General features: G+C 43.0%; 1 protein-coding gene across 1 annotated transcript in view; it reads right to left on the bottom strand.

Moving 5' to 3' along the window:
* Positions 1-570: 570 nt before the first annotated feature.
* Positions 571-22,213, bottom strand: part of LOC123427554 (serine carboxypeptidase-like 18) — a 47,648-nt gene continuing 26,005 nt past the window's right edge. The window contains exons 10-13 of the mRNA XM_045111633.1: positions 1,322-1,419; positions 868-1,232; positions 738-783; positions 571-648 (exon numbers count right to left, since the gene is read on the bottom strand). Of these exons, the coding sequence (XP_044967568.1) occupies positions 571-648; positions 738-783; positions 868-1,232; positions 1,322-1,419 (587 nt within the window). The remainder of the gene's footprint in view (positions 649-737; positions 784-867; positions 1,233-1,321; positions 1,420-22,213) is intronic.

Here is a 22,213-nt window from a genome sequence, read left to right as displayed (position 1 = left end):
TATCATTTGTTTGGATTTATTCTGCCTTCGGGTAACCAACATTTCTCACACACATATGTCAACGAGGCTCAACGGAGAGCAAGATAGACTTATGAGAGGTCCTGTCCCTCTTTCCCAAAAGACTAGTCCGATAGTATGCGATACGTCCACTCTAATAAGTTGTGATGCATCTTCGACTAAACCCAACATTTTCTCTCTCACGTCGGTCATCATGACCTCACAAACACCAACGTGTTCAGCCCATTAACCATGACCGATTACCCGTGAATCCATCAAGATTTACTTTTTGATACCTAGGCTCTAATACCCGATTGTTAACACATATCCCGACTGGTCTTGTACTTTTAATAAGTCGTAGCTTGCGATCCAGTCGAGTACTTCCTGGCTGAGTAATGATGCTAAGTAAGAGTCGTAGATTGATGCTAGACAGGAGCCAAATTAGCGCATACATGAAAAGCCAAGTGGCTGGATCGATTCTGGTACGTGAAGCTAGCTTGCACTTGGGACATCTCAACGCTGATATATTTGGAGTTAACGATGAATATGCCCTTTATCGGAAAAACAGGTAGACTAGAGTGGCTGGTCTAGTATCCAACGGCTGAACATGGCGTAGCACCGCTCGTACTGAGGCGCCGTGTGCCCGGCTCCCTGCAAAATCAACCCGCAACAACAGCTCAAAACTGGTATTCCACCAATAACCACGCGCGCCACATACACACACAATATATATACATTACCTTTACTGTCGCGAATGTCATGTTGTTGGAGTAGCTTATGGTGAATCTGCAAACCAAGGGAAGAGAAAGCAGAGGAAGCACTATTAGCGAGTGAAGAAAAACCAGAGCATGCTATGCAATGACGACGAACCCGGCAGACTGGTCGTCGAGATGCCACGCCCTCCATTGGTCGACGATGGGGAAGCCGAGCGACCTCACCCACGCCTGCGTCCCGAGATGCGGCACAACCGCGTCGTGGTCGCCGCTGCCAACACCAATGCAAATCCCGGCCAGGTTCAGTCTTTCAGCTGACAAAACCATGATGTACACCAGCGCACGGTAGCCGTTGGCGGTGACGTTCCGGTGGTACCTGATGCTGCTCCCGATGTCCACGGCGTACGGCAGGTCGCCGCTGTGGCACCTCACCCACTCGTCCACTGTGCCGTCCTTGATCCCCAGGGCGTCTCGGGTGAGCGCGTCGTTTGCCCAGAAATACGACAGGTAAGCCGTGTAGCTCTGCATCCATCCATGGCGTGTGTAGCATTAGGAGGTCAACGGGGGCGCATGCAATGGTAGAGGTCTATGTGCGTGATATCCCGACTTAAATAACAGCCAAGTGATACACGAGGTGGCGGATGTTTTACCCGTTTCCCCGTCACGATCACTGCTTCTTCCTCGTTTAGGATCTTCCGACTGGCACTGGCTGATTTGGGCGGTCATAACTTCTGATCGGAGCTGCAATTTGAATTTCATAGTGCAGCAGGGGCGGACCCAGAATTTTTTGTGAGAGGGGGCAAAGTATGTCACATTCATGAACCAAAAAGAAAAATACACTCTTGTAAAAACTGCGGGCATAACCTTTTTATTCTCCACATGGTAATCAAGTTTATTAAAAAAATACGAGAAACGAACTAGTAACAACTTGAGGAAAAATAAATCATACTAGCATAACAATGACTTGTTTCGAAGTTGCAAAAGACAACATTGCCTCAATTGTTCTAACACTCTAGCCTACAACCTGCATCAACAATGAAAGACATGATCAAATTGAGGGAGAATGAAAACATTGAAGAAGGTCGGTATTAAAAAAGACAAGAACTTTATCTAGCACATTAGCTTTCGCTTCATCCAATGACGATCTTTCACCGCATGAAAACGGTTAACTATCACTTCATTGGGAATTTTGCTCAACAATTCTTTTTCTACATAGCAGATAAGGCTATGGTTCATAAAATCATCACTGATTTTGTTACGTAGAACATTCTTCACAATCTTCATAGCTGAGAAGCACCTCTCAACAGTTGAAGTGGCAACAGGCAAAGTTAGTGCTAGCTTTATAAGTCGGTATACTAAAGGATAAGAAAGATTCTTCTTTGTAGTCATCATCAATTCAGCCAGATCTCCAATATTATCCAAGCTAGCAAACCTTGTATCATGGGTTACATTATCCAAATAGAGATCAAGTTCATGCTCAAGGGCCACAAAATCATTGAAGTCATCAGGGTAAAAATGAGCCAATTTCATCAACTTCTCAACATTATAGTGACTAAACTGAACTTGGACTCAAAGCTGACATACAACAAAGTAACTCGGAACTTATAACATTGAATCGGCCATTTAACTCTTCTACCAACATATCTAGGACAACAAAGAAACATTGTTAATGATGCTCATTGTTAATGTCGGTCCTTTGCCTTGTCTTCTTTGGATTCACATAATCATTTTCCATTTGCATCACTGAAATGCCATTCATCTCACAAAAAGAACGCACCTTGTTCAGAAGATCATTCCAACCATGCTCAAATCTAAGATTTTGTAGCTCTCTCTTAGTGGATTCCACATCTGACATGGCATTAACAATATCCACATCCTTTCTCTGAAAGGTTTTAGATAGCCCATTTGTTAAAGCAAATATAGTCATCATCATGTGTAGATAGAATGCAGAATCGAATGATTGAAAATATTTCAGAATCCCACAAGCTTGACGTTTCTTAATAGGATCAGTACCATCTTCCTCAACATATTCTAGCACTTTAGTCACCGAGGGAAACATCTTTGACAAACCTACCAAAGTTCTGTAGTGAGAGTTCCATCTAGTATCTCCTGGTCTTTGAAGAGAAAGCTCTTGATTTAACCCGGTTCCTGTAGCAATTTCGCCCTTACCAATTGCTTTCCTCACTTCTTCTTGATGGTGCTCTCTAAGTTTCTCCTTTCTCTTACAATTCTCTTCCTTTTAGATGGATCCCTAGGAAGCTTATCCAAATCAACTAGTTCAGGCATCTTGGAACTGGAAGTTGTTGATTTTTTATAAAATCTTTCCATTAGCTTTCCTGTAATATTACATTGCAAACTCTCGAGTGTTAAACAAAAAAATTGTTTCTACTGACCTAGTCAGACAAAATGATAAATTACTACACATAAATTAACTAGACTAAGAATCTAAGATGCAACGAAAGAACCAGGTGGTCTTTATTAACTAGACGGTGGTCTTTAATATAGAAGCAACGAACAAAAAGTTTGAGATCAAAACGTATAGGAATTTACCGTGAACTTGATGTCAATTGGAATTAAGAAATTACAAGAGATGAGATTGTATTGCCGGCTTGCCGCTGCCCACTGCAACGTCGCGTGGAAGGTCGGGATCACGATGGCGGAAGCCGCGACGAAGGGCGACGGGAAGTGGGCGATCGCCGGCGACGGTGCGGCGTGGTGCGGTGCAATGAGCCGCGACTGCAGCGACTAGCGGCGGCGGTTTGCGAGACGAGGGTTTCGTTCGTCCCGTGCGAACTAGTGAAGCCTGAAGACGCTATGCGGGATGGTGGAATCTGCATGCGTCTGGTATGTGCGCTGTAGGCCTGCAGAAGTTGAGTAGAGTATCGTTAGTGGGCCAGTATTTGGGCTTTAAAAAATACATACAGTGACAAACTGACAAATAATTAGGCTTAGTGGGGGCAGGTTATTAGGCTTAGAGGGGGCACTAGTGTATTACAGTATGGGCTAGTAAGTTGCCGCAAAAAAACAAGTGGGGGCATGTGCCCCCAGAACTCTTAACCTAGGTCTGCCACTGTAGTGCAGCATATAAGATATAACCTTGTGTCAAGTAATAACTGGGAGTTGGTGTTGGAAATATAAGCAATTTATCATAGGATTTTATTAAAAGAAAAGCTAGGGAAAACATGACTATCATAAAATAGATGAAACAAGACATGGAATATAAAGATGAGACAACGAAAGACATGTGCACATCTGATCTAGAAGAGAACATGCGTAGAGCCGTACTATATACACAAGGCATCTTATGGAGTGATGAGCAAAAACGAAACATATCTAGAACTGAAACTATAGCAAAAAGTTGTGGTAGAAACTCAACGAAAAAGAACATGAGTACGTACTGTGTTGCAGCAGCAGTATGGTTGGTGTTGTTGTTGTCGTTGGTCATGTTACCGAAGAGGTAGTCGACGTCGGGGAAGTAGTCGTCGTCCGGAAAGAGATCGTCGGTGTCCGTGATGGAAGCCAGTAGTCGCGTTGAGCGCTCCCCAAAAACCTTATCGCCCTTCTCCCGTACAGGATTCGAAGAGACGTAGTATCGGAGGCCTACTGTCCCGACCTACGGTGCACGCTGCAAGACGGGATGGGGAAGAACGTAGCAGCAGCACAGAGAAAGGAACCGCTGGCGAGAGGGAAGTTCTGATGCATCTTCTCTGGAGAGGAGCGACACCTCTCTTTTATAGGCGCAGGAGAGGGAGGCGAGAGACCAGCGACGGAAGCCGAAGAGAGCGAGGGATACAAAACTAACGGACAACAGCGTTCGCTTTCAATATCCACTACAGCAAAAATATGTTCAGCTTCTCCGAGTGATCTTTCGTATACCAGTCGTGCGTGACAAAAAATTAGTTCGGCCCGGATCATTCCCGCGGCGCGGCGCGGTGCGTCGTGACGAGGCGAGGCGGCGAAGGAGGAGGAGCGCGCATGTATGTCTCTCTTGTTCTCAATCTCATACATGTGTGGAAACATCCTCCCTTATAAGGAGGTCCAACTCCCACTGAACTATTAATGTGGGACTAAACATTTCCACCTCTTGCCTTGCACAAATGGGGTGCGTGGGCCTCTAGGATTTATTAGGAATTTTCTGAAATTATATATTGGGCTGGCCCATAAATAGGCAAAATTCCATCAATCCCCCACCAGATCCCAGAGGCACACAAAATTTGCCTTTGGTTCCAAAACACTGTTTTATATACCGATACTACAGTGGAGACTGTTAAGTTGAACTTCCACCTAGAACACTATGCTACACTAGTAAGCAACTTGAACAGTGGACTAGGCCTTGAACTACAAGTTTTCTATGAATCTAGCTTCACACAGATCCTTGACCGATACTAGGCTACCGTGGGACTTCCCCGCGGATGGAGCTTATGCGTCATACTCCGAGACCTTTCGTGAGTATACTAGAGAGCACCCTACTCTCATAGATTGCGACGTTTAACAATCTGACTCATATAGGTATGTTCTTCAAAAGATGTTCTGGAGGACAACATCTCTGCTTCAGTAAGCCACTTAGAACATATTAAGATGTATATCAACCTGCCATGCAGTTTAGGAAAGTATTGCATCTTCATGGAGTGGTATTACTAATGATAAGGATACTTTCCTCCCAGTTGACCAACATCTTGTCTTCCACATCTAATTCACGGGATCTCCGATCACAAAGAATAGGTTACCACTGTGAACAACTCAAATTGTTGGTTTCATACCCATCTCCCTCGATGCATTATCACATTACGTGATAGACCCTTAGTAAAAGGATCTGCCAGATTTTTAGATGTTTGGATATAATCCAATGCAATAACTCCGGAGTTTCTCATTTTCCTGACAGATTTTAACCTTCTCTGAATGTGTCTTGATGACTTCATGTTATCCTTTGAGCTGCTCACTTTCGTGATCACAGTTTGATTGTCGCAGTTCATAAGGGTACCCGATACAGGTTTCTCGACAACCGGCAAGTCACTCAAGAGCCGGCGGAGCCAATCTGCTTCGACCGTAGCTGTATCCAGTGCTGTGAGTTCTGCTTCCATTGTTGACCTAGTTAAGATCGTTTGCTTGCAAGACTTCCAAGAAACAGCGCCACCTCCATGAGTGAATACATATCCGCTCGTGGCCTTTATCTCATCAGCATCAGAGATCCAGTTTGAATCACTATATCCTTCAAGCACCTTTGGGTGTTCAGTATAGTGAATTCCATAATTTGCAGTGCCTTTCAAATAACGCAAAAATCTATCTAGAGCTTTCCAATGCACATCTCCTGGTTTTGAGACAAACCGACTCAGTTTGCTAACATCAAAAGAGATGTCAGGTCTTGTAGCACTGGCTAAGTACATAAGCGAGCCAATAATCAAAGAATATTTCAATCGGTCTCTAGCAATTCTTCGATTCTTTCGAAGCAGCACGCTCGCATCATATGGTGTGGGAGAGGACTTGCAGTCACTATACCCAAAGGGACTCAAGATCTTTTCTACATAATGAGATTGAAGCAACGAAATCCCACCATCTTCGTCTCTCAACAACTTGATGTTCACAATGACATCAGCCACTCCTAAATCCTTCATCTCAAAACAGTGAGATAGGAAATCCTTGACCTCTTTAATAACATTAAGATTTGTTTCGAAAATCAGTGTGTCATCAACATACAAGCAAAGGATAACTCCCTTGCCCCCACCATGGCGATAGTACACACATTTATCAGCTTCGTTTACTACAAAGCCTGCAGTTGTTAGAGTTCTTTCAAACTTCTCATGCCACTGCTTGGGTGCTTGCTTAAGTCCATATAAAGACTTCAGCAACTTGCATACTTTCCCTTCCTGACCATCTACTACAAACCCATCTGGTTGTTCCATGTAAATTTCCTCATCCAACTCTTCATTCAGGAAAGCAGTCTTAACATCCATTTGATGAACGAGAAGACCATGTGAGGCGGCTACTGAAAGTAGTACTCGAATAGTGGTCAGTCGAGCCACGGGTGAGTAAGTATCAAAGAAGTCTTCACCTTCCTTTTGTGTATAACCCTTAGCCACGAGTCATGCCTTGTACTTTTCGATAGTACCATCAGGCCTAAGCTTCTTCTTGAATACCCATTTGCATCCTATATGTTTGCACCCATAAGGACGATCAGTGATTTCCCAAGTTTCATTTGCCAAGATGGAATCCATCTCACTACGGAATGCTTCCTTCCAGTAGTCAGCATCTTCAGACGCATAGGCCTCTGAAATAGAACTAGGAGTGTCATCTATAAGATACACAAGAAAATCATCACCAAAGGACTTTGCAGTCCTCTGTCTCTTGCTCCTGGTAGGAACTTCATTGTTCTCCTCCACAATATTTTCAAAGTGTTCCATCGAAATGATAGGTTCAGTAATTGTGACTAATTCATGGTTTGATGAATTAGGCGTCTCCTGATTAGATGAGGTAGCTATATCCTTCATGGGAAAGATATGTTCGAAGAAAGTCGCATCATTCGACTCCATGATTGTACCGACATGCATGTCAGATACCTCAGATTTTACAACCAAGAATCTATATCCAATGCTATGAAAATCATATCCCAGAAAAACACAATCCATAGTTTTTGGTCCTAGCTTGCGGTTCTTTGGGATTGGCACATTGACTTTCGCCAAACAACCCAGGTTCGTAGATAAGAGAGTTTTAACCTTTTCTTTTCCCATTCCCCGAATGGAGTTATCTCTTTGTTCTTTGTGGGAACTCGATTCAGGACATGACATGTAGTCAATATCGCCTCCCTCCACCATGCCTTGGAGATACCCGATGTGTCTAACATGGCATTAACCAAATCAGTTGGAGTACGGTTCTTTCTTTCGGCTATCCCATTTGATTGAGGTGAATAGGGAGGCGTAATCTCATGGATTATACCATGTTCCGCACAAAACGAATCAAATTCATTTGAGAAATAATCTCCACCACGATCGGACCTAAGCCTCTTGATCTTTCGATCAAGTTGGTTTTCTGCTTCAGCTTTATAGATCTTGAAAAAGTTCAAAGCCTCATCCTTAGATTTCATAAGATACACTCGGCAGTATCTAGTGGAGTCCTCAATTAGTGTCATGAAATATTTCTTTCCACCTTTTGTCAAAATGCCATTCATTTCACATAGATCTGAATGTATGAGCTCTAGTGGTGCAAGATTTCTCGTTTCGGCAGTCGTATGAGACTTACGAGCTTGTTTTGCTCGCACACAAACTAGATACTTAGATCCCTTGACGGTGGTAAAGCTAGGGATTAAGTTCAATTTGACTAGTCGCGACATGCAACCAGAATTAACATGACATAGACGTGAATGCCATACATTTGATTCACTATTGTTGTAAACATGATTAACAACTTTATTGCAAACGTGTGCCAAGGATAAACGGAACAGGCCTCCTGACTCATAGCCTTTACCAACAAAAGTTCCATACTTGGATATAACAAATTTATTAGACTCAAAGACAAGCTTGTAGCCATCTCTACACAAAAGAGATCCGCTAACAAGATTTTTATTCACGGAGGGGACATAATGCACGTTCTTCAGCCACACGACCTTCCCTGAAGTAAACTTCAAATCGACCGTGCCAACACCACGAACAGAAGCACTTGAACCGTTGCCCATCAGCACGGTGGAAGTCCCTACGGACTGATAAGATGAAAACATGGAAATATCACTGCATACATGCACATTAGCACCCGTGTCAATCAACCAATCGGGAAAATGACATACTGAAAGGATAGTGGGAAATATACCATACCCAACATCCTCCACGTCAGTGTCACCAATGACAACATTAGCGGACTTGCTGCCTTGCCCATGTTGACGCTTGTCATAACGATTAGGGAAGTTAGGTGCCCAATGATCAGGATCTCCGCACACATGACAAACACCTTTCTTCTTGTCATTCTTCTTCTTGAAGTTGGTGTGCTGTACAACCTTGTTCTTGCCATCAAACTTTCCTTTACCATGAAACTGGCCCTTGTTCTTGAAATTGTGGGGCTGGAAGCTTTTCTTTTGTACCAGATTGGCACTAGAACCTCCCTCAAAGCCTCGAGCACGTGTGTCTTTTGCTCTCGCCTTTTCTTCCACATCAAGAGTACCTATGAGATCCAGAATGGAAAACTTCTGTCTCTTATGCTTCAGTAAGGTAGCAAAGTTCCTCCACGAAGGAGGAAGTTTAGTGATGATGCCTCCGACAACAAACTTGTCCGGTAGCATGCAATTGAAGTGCTCAAGTTCTCTTGCAAATGACTGTATTTCGTGAGCATGCTCAACCACGGAGCGCTCTTCAGTCATCCTATAATCATAGAATTCTTCCATGATGTACAACTCAGTGCCAGCATTCGAGACCCCAAACTTGGCCTCGAGTGCATCCCACATATCTTTTCCGTTATCAATTGACGCATAAGCATCAAATATGTTCTCACCAAGAATGCTCAAGAGAGCAGCCTTAAACAAGGTATCCATTTTCTAAAAAGCTAGCTCCTGTTGAGCATCATGATCTCCTTCAGGTTTGCCAAGAGTGGCGTCATAGCAGCTCATGGTTTGAAACCACAAAACAGCTCTCACGCGCCACCTCTTATAGTGGACACCCTCAAACAAAGGAGGTCTCATGGAAGCAACAAAACCACTCGCGGTAAATTGCCTATAATAAGGTTTTTGGATTGTTGGAAATATGAGCAATTTACCATAGGATTTTATTAAAAAAAATCTAGGGAAAACATGACTATCATAAAATAGATGAAACAAGACATGGAATATAAAGATGAGACGACGATAGACATGTGCACATATGATCTAGAAGAGAACATGTGTAGAGCCGTACTATATACACAAGGCATCATATGGAGTGATGAGCAGAAACGGAACATATCTAGAACTGAAACTATAGGAAAAAGTTGTGGTAGGAACTCAACGAAAAAGAACATGAGTACGTACTGTGTTGCAGCAGCAGTAGGGTTGGTGTTGGCATTGTCATTGGCCATGTTACCGAAGAGGTGGTCGACATCGGGGAAGTAGTCGTCGTACGGAAAGAGATCATCGATGTCCGTGATGGAAGCCAGTAGTCGCTCTGAGCGCTCCCCAAAAACCTTATCGCCCTTCTCCTGTACAGGACTCGAAGAGACGTAGTTTCGGAGTCCTACTGTCCCGACGTACGGTGCACGCCGCAAGACGGGATGGGGAATAACGTAGCAGCAGCACAGAGAAAGGAACCGGTGGCGAGAGGGAAGTTCTGATGCGTCTTCTTTGAAGAGGAGCGACCTCTCTTTTATAGGCTTAGGAGAGGGAGGCGAGAGACCAGCGACGGGAGCCGAAGAGAGCGAGGGGTAAGAAACGAACGGACAACGGCGTTCGCTTTCAATATCCACTACAACAAAAATATGTTCAGTAGTTCGGCTCGGCTCATTCTCGCAACCCGCGGCGCGTCGTGACGAGGAGAGGCGGCGGCGGAGGAGGAGCGCGCGTGTATGTCTCTCTTGTTCTCAAGCTCATACATGCATGGAAACATCCTCCCTTATAAGGAGGTCTAACTCCCACTAAACTAGCAATGTGGGACTAAACATTTCCACCTCTTGCCTTGCACAAATGGGCTGCGTGGGTCTCTAGAATTTATTAGGAATTTTATGAAATTATATATTGGGCTGGCCCATAAGTAGACAAAATGCCAACAATCCCCCACCAGATCCCAGAGGCACACAAAATTTGCCTTTTGTTCCAAGACACTGTTTTATATACCAATATTGAAGTGGAGACTCTTAAGTTGAACTTCCACCTAGAACTCTATGCTACACTAGTAAGCAACTTGAACAGTGGACTAGGCCTTGAACTGCAAGTTTTCTGCGAATCTAGCTTCACACAGATCCTTGATCGATATTAGGCTACCATGGGAATTCCCCACAGATGGAGCTTATGCGTCATACTCCGAGACCTTTCGTGAGTATACTAGAGAGCACCCTACTCTCATAGATTGCGACGTTTAACAATGTGACTCATATATGTATGTTCTTCAAAAGATATTCTGCAGGACAACATCTTTGCTTCGGTAAGCCACTTAGAACATATTAAGATGTATATCAACCTGCCATGCAGTTTAGGAAAGTATTGCATCTTCATGGAGTGATATTATTAATGATAAGGATACTTTCCTCTCAGTTGACCAACATCTTGTCTTCCACATCTAATTCACGGGATCTCCGATCACAAAGAATAGGTTACCACTGTGAACAACTCAAATTGTGGGTCTCATACCCATCTCCCTTGATGCATTATCTATCACATTACGTGATAGACCCTTAGTAAAATGATCTGCCAGATTTTTAGATGTTTGGATATAATCCAATGCAATAACTCTGGAGTTTCTCATTTTCCTGACAGATTTTAACCTTCTTTGAATGTGTCTTGATGACTTCATGTTATCCTTTGAGCTGCTCACTTTCGTGATCACAGTTTGATTGTCGTAGTTCATAAGGGTACCCGGTACAGGTTTCTCGACAACCGACAAGTCACTCAAGAGCCGGCGAAGGCAATCTGCTTCGACCGTAGTTGTATCTAGTGGTGTGAGTTCTGCTTCCATTGTTGACCTAGTTAAGATCGTTTGCTTGCAAGCATTCCAAGAAACAGCGCCACCTCCGTGAGTGAATACATATCCGCTCGTGGCCTTTATCTCATCAGCATCAGAGATCCAGTTTGAATCACTATACCCTTCAAGCACCTTTGGGTGTCCAGTATAGTGAATTCCATAATTTGCAGTGCCTTTCAAATAACGCAAAACTCTCCCTAGAGCTTTCCAATGCACATCTCCTGGTTTTGAGACAAACCGACTCAGTTTGGTAACAACAAAAGAGATGTCAGGTCTTGTAGCACTGGCTAAGTACATAAGCGAGCCAATAATCTGAGAATATTTCAATTGGTCTCTAGCAATTCTTCGATTCTTTCGAAGCAGCACGCTCGCATCATATGGTGTGGGAGAGGACTTGCAGTCACTATACCCAAAGCGACTCAAGTTGTTTTCCACATAATGAGATTGAAGCAACGTAATCCCACCATCTTCGTCTCTCAACAACTTGATGTTCAGAATGACATCATCCACTCCTAAATCATTCATCTCAAAACAGTGAGATAGGAAATCCTTGACCTATTTAATAACATTCAGATTTGTTCCAAAAATCAGTATGTCATCAACATACAAGCAAAGGATAACTCCCTCGCCCCCACCATGGCGATAGTACACACATTTATCAGCTTCGTTTACTACAAAGCCTGCAGTTGTTAGAGTTCTTTCAAACTTCTCATGCCACTGCTTGGGTGCTTTCTTAAGTCCATATAAAGACTTCAGCAACTTGCATAATTTCCCTTCCTGACCATCTACTACAAACCCATCTGGTTGTTCCATGTAAATTTCCTGATCCAACTCTCCATTTAGGAAAGCAGTCTTAACATCCATTTGATGAACGAGAAGACCATGTGAGGCGGCTAGTGAAAGTAGTACTCGAATAGTGGTCAGTTGGAGCCTGATACGTCCATTTTGCATCATGTTTTCATGTTGATATTTATCGTTTCTTGGGCTGTTATTTCACTTCTACAATACTTATGCCTTTTCTCTTTTATTTTGCAAGGTTTACATGAAGAGGGAGAATGCCGACAACTGGAATTCTGGCCTAAAAAAAGCAAAGTTGAGATACCTATTCTGCGCAACTCCAAACGCCGTAAAAATCAACGAGGATTTTTTTTCCGGATTTATAAAAAATACTGGGCCGAAGAAGCGCCAGAGGGGCGCCAGCAAGTGGCCACAAGCCTGCTTGGCTCGGTCACCCCCCTGGCCGCGCCAAGGGGGCTGGTGGGCAGCCTGCTGGCCCACTGGCCCCCCTCTTATGCTATATGAAGGGTTTCGTCCAGAAAAAAATCAAGGCGGAGCTTTTTTGTGGATTCGCCGCCGCCACGAGGCGGAACTTGAGCAGAACCAATCTAGAGCTCCGGCAGGACGATCTTGTCGGGGAAACTTCCCTCCCGGAGGGGGAAATCATCGCCATCGTCATCACCAACACTCCTCTCATCGAAGGGGACTCGCCACCATCAACATCTTCATCAGCACCATCTCATCTCCAAACGCTAGTTCATCACTTGTAACCAATCTCCGTCTCACGACTCCGATTGGTACTTGTAAGGTTGCTAGTAGTGTTGATTACTCTTTGTAGTTGATGCTAGTTGGATTACTTGGTGGAAGAGTTTATGTTCAGATCCTTGATGCTACTCATTACCTCTCTGGTCATGAATATGATTATGCTTTTTGAGTAGTTACTTTGGTTCCTGAGGACATGGGATAAGTCATGCTAATAGCAGTCATGTGAATTTGGTATTCGTTCAGTATTTTGATGTGTTGCATGTTGTTTTTCCTCTTGTTGTGTTATATGAACGTCGACTACATAACACTTCACCATTATTTGGGCCTAGAGGAAGGCATTGGGAAGTAGTAAGTAGATGATGGGCCTAGTGGAAGGCATTGTCTTAATTCTTCTTTCTTAGTTGCGGATGCTTGCGAGAGGGGTTAATCATAAGTGGGATGCTTGTGCAAGTAAGGGCAGTACCCAAGCACCGGTCCACCCACATATCAAACTATCAAAGTAACGAACACGAATCATATGAACATGATGAAAACTAGCATGACAGAAATTCCCGTGTGTCCTCGGGAGCGTTTTTCCTCCTATAAGACTTTGTCCAGGCTTGTCCCTTGCTACAAAAGGGATTGGGCCACTTTGCTGCACCATTGCTACTTTTTTTTTACTTGTTGCTTGCTACGAATCATCTCACCACACAATCACTTGTTATCGACATTTTCAGTGCCTGCAGATTTTACCTTGCTGAAAACCACTTGTTAGATCCTTCTGCTCCTCGTTGGGTTCGACACTCTTACTTATCAAAAGGACTACGATTTATCCCCTATACTTGTAGGTCATCAAGACTCTTTTCTGGCGCCGTTTCCGGGGAGTGAAGCGCCTTTGGTAATTGGAACTTGGTAAGGAAACATTCCTATAGTGTGCTGAAATTTGTTGTCACTTGTCACTATGGATACTAATCCTTTGAGGGGCTCGTTCGGGGTATCTTCACCTCGAACGGAAGCACAAAGAGTTTCTCCTCAATCTGCTGCACCTACTGAAAATATTTGCTTTGAATTTCCTTCGGGTATGCTTGAGAAACTCTTGGCTAATCCTTTTACAGGAGATGGAGCATCACATCCAGACTTGCATCTAATCTATGTAAATGAAGTTTGTGGTTTATTTAAGCTTGCAGGTCTGCCCGAGGATGAGGTCAAGAAGAAGGTCTTTCCTTTATCTTTGAAGGATAAGGCGTTGACATGGTATAGGCTATATGATGATACTAGATCATGGGACTACAATCGGTTGAAATTGGAATTTCATCAAAAGTTTTATCCTATGCATTTAGTACACCGTGATCGGAATTATATTTATAATTTTTGGCCTCGTGACAGAGAAAGCATCGCTCAAGCTTGGGGGAGGCTTAAATCAATGCTATATTCATGCCCCAATCATGAGCTCTCGAGAGAAATTATCATTCAGAACTTCTATGCTCGGCTTTCTCATGATGATCGCACCATGCTTGATACTTCTTGTACCGGTTCTTTTACGAAGAGAGATATTGACTTCAAATGGAATTTATTGGAGAGAATTAAATGCAACTCTGAAGATTGGGAGCTTGAAGAAGGTAAGGAGTCAGGTATGAATTTCACGTTTGATTGCGTTAAATCCTTTGATGAGACAAATACTTTTTGTGATTTTAGCGCTAAGTATGGACTTGACTCTGAGATAGTAGCTTCATTGTGTGAATCATTTTCTGCTCATATTGATCTCCCCAAAGAGAAGTGGTTTAAATATCATCTTCCTTTAGAAGTCAATGTAGTTAAACCCACTCCACTTGAAGAGAAAGTCATTGCCTATAAAGATCATGTGGTTCCCAGTGCTTATATTGAGAAACCACCTTTCGCTGTTAGGATAAAGGATCATTATAAAGCTTCAACTGTGATACGTAGAGGCTATATTAGAACACCTACACCCCCTCAGAAAATTAGAGTTGAACCTAGCATTTCTATTATCAAAGATCTTCTGTCCGACGATGTTGAGGGACATAATATTCACTTCTGTGAAGATGCTGCCAGAATTGCTAAACCTCACGTTAGAGACAAACATAGGCCTGTTGTTGGCATGCCTGTGGTTTCTGTTAAGATAGGAGATCATTGTTATCATGGTTTATGTGACGTGGGTGCTAGTGTTAGTGCAATACCTCAATCCTTATACGATGAAATCAAATATGAGATTGCACCTATTGAGATAGAGCCTATTGATGTCACTATTCAGCTTGCCAATAAAGATACTATCTGCCGTGTGGGAATTGTTAGGGATGTTGAAGTCTTGTGTGGTAAAACGAAGTATCCTGCTGATTTCCTCGTTCTTGCTACCGCACAAGATAGCTTTTGTCCCATCATATTTGGTAGACCTTTTCTCCATACCGTCAATGCTCATATTGACTGTGAGAAGCAAACTGTCACTGTTGGCTTTGAAGGTGTGTCACATGAGTTCAATTTCTCCAAGTTTGGTTGACAACCTCATGAAAAGGAGTTGCCTAGTAGGGATGAAACTATTGCCTTAGGTTCTATTGCCGTGCCTCCTACTGATCCCTTAGAGCAATACTTGCTTGAGCATGAAAATGATATGCATATGGATGAAAGGGATGAGATAGATAGAGTTGTCTTAGAACAATATCCCATCCTTAAGAATAATCTGCCTGTTGAACTGCTTGGGGATCCACCCCCACCAAAGGGTGATCCTGTGTTCGAGCTTAAACAGTTGCCAGATACTCTTAAGTATGCTTATTTTGATGAGAAGGAGATATATCCTGTTATTATTAGTGCTAGCCTCTCAGAGCATGAAGAAAAGAAGTTGCTAAAAACTCTGAGGAAGCACCATGCTGCTATAGGATATACTCTTGATGATCTTAAGGGCATTAGTCCAACTCTATGCCAGCACAAGATTAAAACTGATCCTGACTTCAAACCAGTTGCTGATCATCAAAGGAGATTAAATCCTAAGATGAAAGAAGTAGTAAGAAAAGAAATCCTAAAGCTCCTGGAAGCGGGTATTCTCTATCCTGTTGCTCATAGCGATTGGGTGAGTCCGGTGCATTGCGTCTTACCGTTGTCCCTAATGATAAGGATGAATTGATCCCACAGAGGATTATTACAGGCTATAGGATAATGATCGACTTTAGGAAATTGAATAAAGCCACTAGTAAAGATCATTACCCTCTGCCTTTTATCGACCAAATGCTAGAAAGGTTGTCTAAACACACACACTTCTGCTTTCTAGACGGTTCTTCTGGTTTCTCCCAAATACCAGTTGCACAATATGATCAGGAGAAAACCACTTTCACCTGCCCTTTCGGTACCTTTGCTTATAGACGTATGCCTTTTGGCTTATGTAATGCACGTGCCACCTTTCAAAGATGTATGATGGCTATATTCTCTGACTTTTGTGAAAAGATTGTCGAGGTTTTCATGGATGACTTTTCTGTTTACGGGTCTTCCTTTGATGATTGCCTCAGCAACCTTGATCGAGTCTTGCAGAGATGTAAATACACCAATCTTGTCTTGAATTGGGAGAAGTGCCACTTTATGGTTAATGAAGGCATCGTCTTAGGACATAAAATTTCTGAAAGAGGTATTGAAGTTGATAAGGCTAAGGTTCATGCAATCGAGAAAATGCCATACCCCACAGATATCAAAGGTATAAGAAGTTTCCTTGGTCATGTTGGTTTCTAAGGTTCATTAAAGACTTCTCTAAGATTTCTAGGCCTCTTACCAATCTCTAGCAAAAGGATATTCCTTTTGTTTTTGACGATGATTGTGAGGAAGCCTTCAAAATACTTAAGAGGGATTTGATAACTGCACCTATTGTTCAACCACCTGATTGGAACTTGCCTTTTGAGATTATGTGTGATGCTAGTGCTTATGCTGTTGGTGCTGTTCTAGGGCAAAGAGTCGGTAAGAAGTTGAATGTTATTCACTACGCTAGTAAAACTCTAGACAGTGCCCAGAGAAACTATGCTACTACGGAGAAGGAATTTTTAGCAGTCGTGTTTGCATGTGAAAAGTTCAGGTCTTACATAGTTGATTCCAAAGTCACTATTCACACAGATCTTGCTGCTATTAAGTACCTCATGGAGAAGAAGGACGCTAAACCTAGACTTATCAGATGGGTTCTCTTGCTACAAGAATTTGATCTACACGTTGTTGACAGGAAGGGTGTTGATAACCCAGTAGCAGATAACTTGTCTAGGTTGGAGAACGTTCTTGATGACCCACAACCTATTGATGATAGCTTTCCTGATGAGCAATTGAGTGTCATCAATGCTTCACGTAGTGCACCGTGGTATGCTGATTATGCAAACTATATCGTTGCCAAATATATACCACCTAGTTTCACGTACCAGCAAAAGAAGAAATTCTTCTTTGACTGGAGACACTACTTTTGGGATGATCCTCACCTTTATAAGGAAGGAGTAGATGGTGTTATTAGACGTTGTGTACCTGAACATGAACAGGGACAGATCCTACAGAAGTGTCACTCCGAGGCCTACAGAGGACACCATGCCGGAGATAGAACTACACACAAGGTATTGTAATCAGGTTACTATTGGCCCACTCTCTTCAAGGATGCCCGTAAGTTTGTCTTGTCTTGTGACGAATGTCAAAGAATAGGTAATATTAGCAAACGTCAGTAAATGCCTATGAACTATTCACTTGTCATTGAACCATTTGATGTCTGGGGCTTTGATTATATGGGACCCTTTCCAAAATCCAATGGGTATACTCATATCCTAGTTGCTGTTGATTATGTCACTAAGTGGGTAGAAGCTATCCCCACTAGTAGTGCTGATCACAACACCTCTATCAAGATGCTTAAAGAAGTTATCTTCCCTAGATTTGGAGTCCCTAGATATCTAATGACCGATGGTGGTTCACACTTCATTCGTGGTGCTTTCCGTAAAACGCTTGCTAAGTACGATGTCAACCATAGAATTGCGTCTCCCTATCACCCTCAGTCCAGTGGTCAAGTAGAGCTAAGCAATAGAGAGATTAAACTGATTCTGCAAAAGACTGTCAATAGGTCTAGAAAGAATTGGTCTAGGAAGCTCGATGATGCACTGTGGGCTTATAGAACTGCCTATAAGAATCCCATGGGCATGTCTCCGTACAAAATGATGTACGGCAAAGCATGTCATTTAGCTCTTGATCTAGAGCATAAAGCTTATTGGGCAATCAAAGAGCTCAACTTTGATTTGAAACTTGCCGGTGAGAAGAGGTTGTTTGATATTAGCTCGCTTGATGAATGGAGAACTCAGGCATATGAGAATGCCAAGTTGTTCAAAGAAAAGGTTAAAAGGTGGCATGATAAGAGGATACAAAAGCATAAGTTCAATGTAGGTGATTATGTCTTGCCATATAACTCTCATTTAAGATTCTTTGCAGGCAAGCTTCTCTCTAAATGGGAAGGTCCCTATGTTGTTGAGGAAGTATATCGTTTCGGTGCTATCAAGATCAACAACACGGAAGGTAATTGTCCGAGAGTGGTAAATGGGCAAATAATCAGGCATTATATCTCAGGTACTCCCACAAATGTTGAAAGCAATATTATCAATACCATAACTCCGGAAGAATACCTAAGGGATATTTATCAGTCTGTTTCAGACTCCGAAAACGAAGAGGTATGCGATTCGGTAAGAAAACAGAGTCCAAAACTTTTCTAGTAGGAAATTTTCTCCATTTTGGAATATTTGAAAAAATACAAAAATTGGAAGTAGTCCGGAAAGTGCACGAGGAGGCGACAAGCCTGCACGGCGCGGGCCCACCCCCTGGCGGCCCGGGAGGGCTTGTGGCCACCTCGCGCACCACCCGGACTCCGTTTTCCTGCGGAGTACTCCTTATGGTCTGGAAAAAATCATTATATATACTCCCGTTTGGTCTGACCCCTGCATCATGCAGATTTCTTCTGTTTTTCGTTTCAAGCCTGTTTCTGTTGCAGATCTAGATCGCTATGACTTCCCCAAAAGCTCCGAAGGACAAGATCTTCGAGAAGGTCATCAATCCGTACCTCACGGGAGTGCTGCAACACCCTCAATCTATCGAGATGCGTAAGGGGATGTTGCACATCCGTGATGTTGAGGGTCCCAAGAAGACCGGAAGCATGGAGACGAGGCTCGAAACAATGGGGCAACTAGTCTTCAAGTGCCAAGGGATGGTGGAGCGTGGACTCAACGCCAACCACATGATGATCACGGAGTTCACCAACAAGCACATGATTGATGCCAATGACATTGGGAAGCACCTCTCCAGGCTCTATGACAGGATTGATCATCTCCAGGCCCAAATCTATGACCTGCAGAACCAAAACTGTGAGTATGAGTATAGATTTAAATCAATACGGTTGGCTGCAGATTTGAGGATTCCGGAGACTCGTTCATCTTTCCATGATGGAGCACCTATGCCTTGGAAGATGGAGGATCAAGCCCATGTTGCAACAACTCCTCCACCATCACCACCAAAGCAAGACAACTAAACATGGGTATGGGCAATCCCCTTGGCTTGTGCCAAGCTTGGGGGAGTTGCCCCGGTATCGTATCACCATCACATCTTTTGCCTTTACCTTTGTTTTAGTTTTCCTTTTCAGTTTTCTCTTTCTCTAGTAGATTAAAGGTCTTAGTGTTTTAGTCTTGAGTATTGCTTTGTGTCACCCCCGATGTATTCAAGCTCGTGAGCCATATAATAAAGAGTGTCTTAGTTGAAGGGCTTTGCCTCTTGCCATGATCAAAAGAGTGAGAAAAGAAAAAAGCATGAAAGATCATGTAATGATCTTATGGGAAGTGATGGCTTCACATATAAAAGAATGAGGATTGAAACTTGTTGAGGGCAGGCAAACGTAGACCTTGGTCATGGTTGCAATTAATAGGAAGTGATAAAGAAGGAGAGGTTCACATATAAATATATCATCTCTGACACCATCTATGATTGTGAACACTCACTAAACTATTGCATGCCTAGAAGTAGATGTTGGACAAGGAAGACAACATAATGAATTGTGTTTTATTGGCTCCGAACAATGTTATATGATAATAGATCCCTTAACATGTGACGATTGCTTCCACTCACATTAGCCAAACCTCCCGCACTAAGTAGAGATACTACTTGTGCATCCATAAACCATCAACCCAGTTTTGCCATGTGAGTCCACCATACCTACCTATGGATTGAATAAGATCCCTCAAGTAAGTTGTCATCGGTGCAAGCAATTAAAATTGCTCTCTAATATGTATGATCTATTAGTGTGTGGAAAATAAGCTTTGTACGAACCTGTGATGAGGAAGACATAAAAGCGACAGACTGCATAATAAAGTTCTTTATCACAGGAGGCAATATAAAGTGATGTTCCTCCGCACTAAGAGGACACGCATCCAAACCTCAAAAGCGCATGACAACCTCTGCTTTCCTCTGCAAAGGGCCTATCTTGTACCTTTACGTTTTGCCCTTGAAAGAGTCATGGTGATCTTCACCAATTCCTTATTTCGCTTTATCTTGGCTAACGTCATATGCTTGGGAAAGATCTATATTCATATGTCAACTTGGAGGTAAGTATTCATGAATTATTATTGTTGACATTACCCTTGAGGTAAGCAGTTGGGAGGCAGAACTGTAAGCCCCTATCTTTCTCTGTGTCCAGCTGAAACTTTGATCTCATGAGTACCACGTGAGTTGTAGCAATTGTAGAGAACGAAAGAATGATTGAGTATGTGGATTTGCTTTACAAGCTCTTATTTGACTATTTCTGATGTTGTGATAAATTGCAATTGCTTCAATGACTAAAGGCTATCGGTTGTTACTTCTCGGTAAGGTTCTTGATCCATGTTGTACTTTGTGAAGGAATTATCACTTTAGCATGAGAGATTATATGTTGGTATTGCTCTTCTGATCTTGATCATGATGCCTGCATGTTCGTATCTTGTTCTGTCGACACCTCTCTCCCTAAATGTGTGGACATATTTATTGAGCTAGGCTTTCGCTTGAGGACAAGCGAGGTCTAAGCTTGGGGGAGTTGATACGTCCATTTTGCATCATGTTGATATTTATCGCTTCTTGGGCTGTTATTTCACTTCACGGTACAATACTTATGACTTTTCTCTCTTATTTTGCAAGATTTACATGAAGAGGGAGAATGCCGGCAGCTGAAATTCTGGCGTGAAAAAGGAGCAAAGCTGAGATACCTATTCTGCGCAACTCCAAACGCCGTAAAAATCAACGAGGATTTTTTTCCGGATTTATAAAAATTACTGGGCCAAAGAAGCACCACAGGGGCGCCAGCAGGTGGCCAAAAGCCTACTTGGCGCGGCAACCCCCTGGTCGCGCCAAGGGGGCTTGTGGGCAGCCTGCTGGTCTACGGGCCCCCTCTTGTGCTATATGAAGGGTTTCATCCAGAAAAAAAATCCAAGGAGGAGTTTTTTCATGGATTCGCCGCCGCCACGAGGCGGAACTTGAGCAGAACCAATCTAGAGCTCCGGCAGGATGATCCTGTCGGGGAAACTTCCCTCCCGGAGGGGTAAATCGTCGCCATCGTCATCACCAACACTCCTCTCATCGGAGGGGTCTCGTCACCATCAACATCTTCACCAGCACCATCTCATCTCCAAACCCTAGTTCATCACTTGTAACCAATCTCCATCTCGCGACTCCGATTAGTACTTGTAAGGTTGCTAGTAGTGTTGATTCCTCTTTGTAGTTGATGCTAGTTTGATTACTTGGTGGAAGAGTTTATATTCAGATCCTTGAGGCTACTCATTACCTCTCTGGTCATGAATATGATTATGCTTTGTGACTAGTTACTTTGGTTCCTGAGGACATGGGATAAGTCATGCTAATAGTAGTCATGTGAATTTGGTATTCGTTCGGTATTTTGATGTGTTGCATGTTGTTTTTCCTCTAGTGGTGTTATGTGAACGTCGACTACATAACACTTCACCATTATTTGGGCCTAGAGGAAGGCATTGGGAAGTAGTAAGTAGATGATGGGTTGCTAGAGTGATAGAAGCTTAAACCCTAGTTTATGCGTTGCTTCGTAAGGGGCTGATTTGGACCCACTAGTTTAATGCTATGGTTAGACTTTGTCTTAATTCTTCTTTCATAGTTGCGGATGCTTGCGAGAGGGGTTAATCATAAGTGGGATGCTTGTCCAAGTAAGGGCAGTACCCAAGCGCCGGTCCACCCACATATCAAACTAACAAAGTAACGAACGCGAATCATATGAACATGATGAAAACTAGCATGACAGAAATTCCCGTGTGTCCTCGGGAGCGTTTTTCCTCCTATAAGACTTTGTCCAGGCTTGTCCCTTGATACAAA

The sequence above is a fragment of the Hordeum vulgare genome, chromosome 2H, assembly GCF_904849725.1.
Source record: "Hordeum vulgare subsp. vulgare chromosome 2H, MorexV3_pseudomolecules_assembly, whole genome shotgun sequence".
Classification (NCBI taxonomy): domain Eukaryota; kingdom Viridiplantae; phylum Streptophyta; class Magnoliopsida; order Poales; family Poaceae; genus Hordeum; species Hordeum vulgare.
This window is presented reverse-complemented; position numbering and strand designations above follow the sequence as displayed.